Genomic DNA, 3,208 nt, shown 5'->3' with positions numbered 1-3,208 from the left:
CTCCGCGGCCCCCAAATCCGGGTAGGCCCCCGCCGCCCCCACGAAAGCCCTCTGGGGAAATTCCACCTCAAAAAAAGTCCTTTTTAAATTTATTTGTTTTTAATTGATGGATAGTAAATCAAAGCCCGCATTCAGGAAAGTCCCCAGCTGGCTCCAGCCAGCGTTAGTACAACGCTTCCTCTCCTCTGAGAGTGCCATTTAACGCCCGCATTTTTCAAATATGATGCAATGGGTTGCATCCCTTTTTATTGGGATGTTAATGATACCCTTCATATGGATTGACTGTTCGGTATCCGGAGAGGCCTAAGTTCATCACTTCCAGACTAAAGGGCAACTATGCAACATGTCAGGAAGCATAAAGAACTGAGTCTCTGGGATGCGGTGTTAATCGGGGGCATAAATTGCCAAGCGGTCGAGGGGTCGTGTTTGTCCAGACGTTGCTGCCAAGTTTGCGGTGTAGCTTACAGGCCTGCATTTTCTCTTCTGCCTGCAGACTCCTCTTCACCTGGCAGTGATCACTGATCAGCCTGAAATCACCGAGCACCTTTTGAAGGCCGGATGCGACCTGGAAATCAGGGACTTCCGAGGAAACACCCCCCTGCACATTGCCTGCCAGCAGGGTTCCCTCAGGAGCGTCAGCGTCCTCACGCAGTACTGCCAGCCGCACCACCTCCTCCCTGTCCTGCAGGCAGCCAACTACAACGGTACGGGCACGCTGCTGTACATCGATGTCGGTGTGGTGTACCAGGGGTAGAGTAGTTGTCCCCCAGAGCTCAAAGATCTCTGGAGAGGTGGAGAAGGATCATTATGCCCATTTGAGAGTTGAGAGCCCAAAGCACACGGCAGTGTCTGACTTCTTTAAAATGTCACTGTCTCGTAGGCCTCCTCACCGTTGCTTACTGCCTCTCATGGCTCTGACTTTTGTATTTTTAGGGAGTACTTTTGTAGTGCTCCTTTTTTTTTTTAGTTAAAATAAGTTGCAGTCAAACACTGGAATAAAGCCTCTTAAGAAATCTTTCCAAAATCCAGCCCTGTTATTCATACTTACTGGAAGCTGGAAAGCTATTCTGGAAAACATCCTTTTGCCATGGATGAATCGCAAACTTAAGATATCGTCCTGTCCTATCATCTTGACTTTAACTGAATGATCGGGCATTACGTTAGACTTACTCAAATTTTCCCTTAATTTGTGTTTTGCAGGACATACATGTCTCCATTTGGCATCTATTCAAGGATACCTGGCGATTGTTGAATACTTGCTGTCCTTGGGAGCAGACGTAAACGCTCAGGTATGTAATGTATACCATGAATTTAGCTGAGTGGGGTTGTGTAGTCATAAGAGTCAATAGGTCCAGCACCGGCTGTGGCTCTCCTAACATGCCAGACCTTGTGTTATTTTCACGCAGGAGCCATGCAATGGCAGAACGGCGCTACATCTGGCTGTTGACTTGCAGAATTCAGACCTGGTGTCGCTTCTGGTGAAACACGGGGCGGACGTGAACAAAGTGACCTACCAGGGCTATTCCCCCTATCAGCTCACGTGGGGAAGAGACAACTCCAGCATACAGGAACAGCTGAAGCAGCTGACCACAGCCGAGCTGCAGATGTTGCCAGAAAGTGAGGACGAGGAGAGCAGTGAATCGGAGCCTGAATTCACAGAGGATGAAGTAAGTGGCTATTTGTACCTTTTCAAGAGAAAGGGAAAATCCTGCCCTTTGTAGTTCTTTTTGTTGGTGCCGCTCTGATGACATGCTCCAGTGACCTCTTACCTATATAACAGACGGGTATAAATAGACCGTAAAGTAAGGTTACACTGTCAGCCATCAGCAAGATGACAGTTGGGGCAAGCATATAAATAGAATAAATTTAAGAATAAAATGTAAAAAATACACGAGAGAACAGAGGTTAATTTCACACAACAGGACGCTCTGAACATTTTCTATGGCTGACACCTACAGAACCTTGTGAGATAAAATTCAAGTTAATGGGTGGTTTTCTCCTCGCCAGCATTTGTTTTTCTAACATTCCCATTGCTGTGAAATGGCAAACATAACCATTTCAGTGTAGAAATTCTATACGCTGCTGAAGTCAGGGCATGCAGGATTTGGCAGTTATCCCAGAGTGGATACGATACTCCCAGTAAGAGCTTTGCATTAACAGCCTTTTGTTTTTTCTTCCAGCTTATATACGATGACTGCCTTATTGGAGGACGACAGCTGGCATTTTAAAGCAGAGCTTTTTGTGAAAAGAAGTGACTGTGTACATATGTATAGAAAAAAGACTGACTTTCTTCATTTAAAAAGAAAGTCGCAACGCGGAGGGAAAAACCAGGAGGGAAATACTACACTGCCCAGCGAGGAACATGTAATTGTAACAGGACGGTTCCAGGTCCTGGCCTGTGTTTAAATACAGCAGTGGGATGTGTAACATCAGTAGAGATCTGTGATTATTCACACCGCCTGATAAAGAGCCACATAGCCAATCTTCTCAACCCTGCGAAGGTAACAGACTGCGCATCCAACCTACTAGTTAATCTTGTGGCGTTAAGTACCACGAGGAATGCGTGTCCTCTCGTGGCAAGGGCGGGCTTGTACCAACATCCCATCGTCTCGGAGACTCTGTGCTAATTTGTGTTGGGCTGGTGGTGCTCCCTGGCCTCACTGGCCCGACCTCAGCTGCTCTCGGTGGGGCGTCCCAAGCGGAGGAGGTGACTCCAAGGGACTCCAGACCAAGGGACTGGTGACCTCCTGGCTGTTAAGAGAAAGTAGCAATGATGTTAACTGTGGGCATTGGAAACAGTGTGTTTCACACCATGTGTGTCATAATTGCTACACTTTTTAGCAATTGTATATTGTGTAAATACTGTACATTTTTTGTTTATAATTATTTTGGTACATGTGAGCTATGTATTTATTAAAAAAAGATTACTGTACCTGGTCCGTGAAATGGTTCGTTGCCCACCTCGTTGTCATGAGGTATGTGGGAATCCACCCGGTTGACTTTTTAAGAAACACTTAGCACCTAGTAGACCGATGGGGTCACAAGCTCAGGGGTTTCAGGTGGTTCACCCCAGCAGTGGTAAGACAAGTAAGCAGCTCTCAGCCCTTCTGCTGCAGCTAATTTTGGAAGCAGACGTAGGTGTCGTTTCCTGCGCCCGTTGCGGCAGGCAGGTCAGGGGGCTGGGATTCCCCCGCTGTCACCCAAGCAC

General features: G+C 47.1%; 1 protein-coding gene across 1 annotated transcript in view; it reads left to right on the top strand.

Moving 5' to 3' along the window:
- The window catches only part of NFKBIA (nuclear factor of kappa light polypeptide gene enhancer in B-cells inhibitor, alpha), a 13,760-nt gene extending 10,913 nt beyond the window's left edge, over nucleotides 1-2,847 (top strand). The window contains exons 3-6 of the mRNA XM_009887014.1: nucleotides 494-704; nucleotides 1,201-1,289; nucleotides 1,407-1,667; nucleotides 2,181-2,847. Coding sequence (XP_009885316.1) covers nucleotides 494-704; nucleotides 1,201-1,289; nucleotides 1,407-1,667; nucleotides 2,181-2,228 — 609 coding nt within the window. The 3' untranslated portion in view covers nucleotides 2,229-2,847. The remainder of the gene's footprint in view (nucleotides 1-493; nucleotides 705-1,200; nucleotides 1,290-1,406; nucleotides 1,668-2,180) is intronic.
- The last annotated feature ends 361 nt before the right edge of the window (nucleotides 2,848-3,208 follow it).

This window comes from Charadrius vociferus, unplaced genomic scaffold, assembly GCF_000708025.1.
Source record: "Charadrius vociferus isolate BGI_N301 unplaced genomic scaffold, ASM70802v2 scaffold14, whole genome shotgun sequence".
NCBI lineage: Eukaryota > Metazoa > Chordata > Aves > Charadriiformes > Charadriidae > Charadrius > Charadrius vociferus.
Note: the sequence above shows the minus strand (reverse complement) of the source record. Positions and strands in the feature narration are given on the sequence as shown.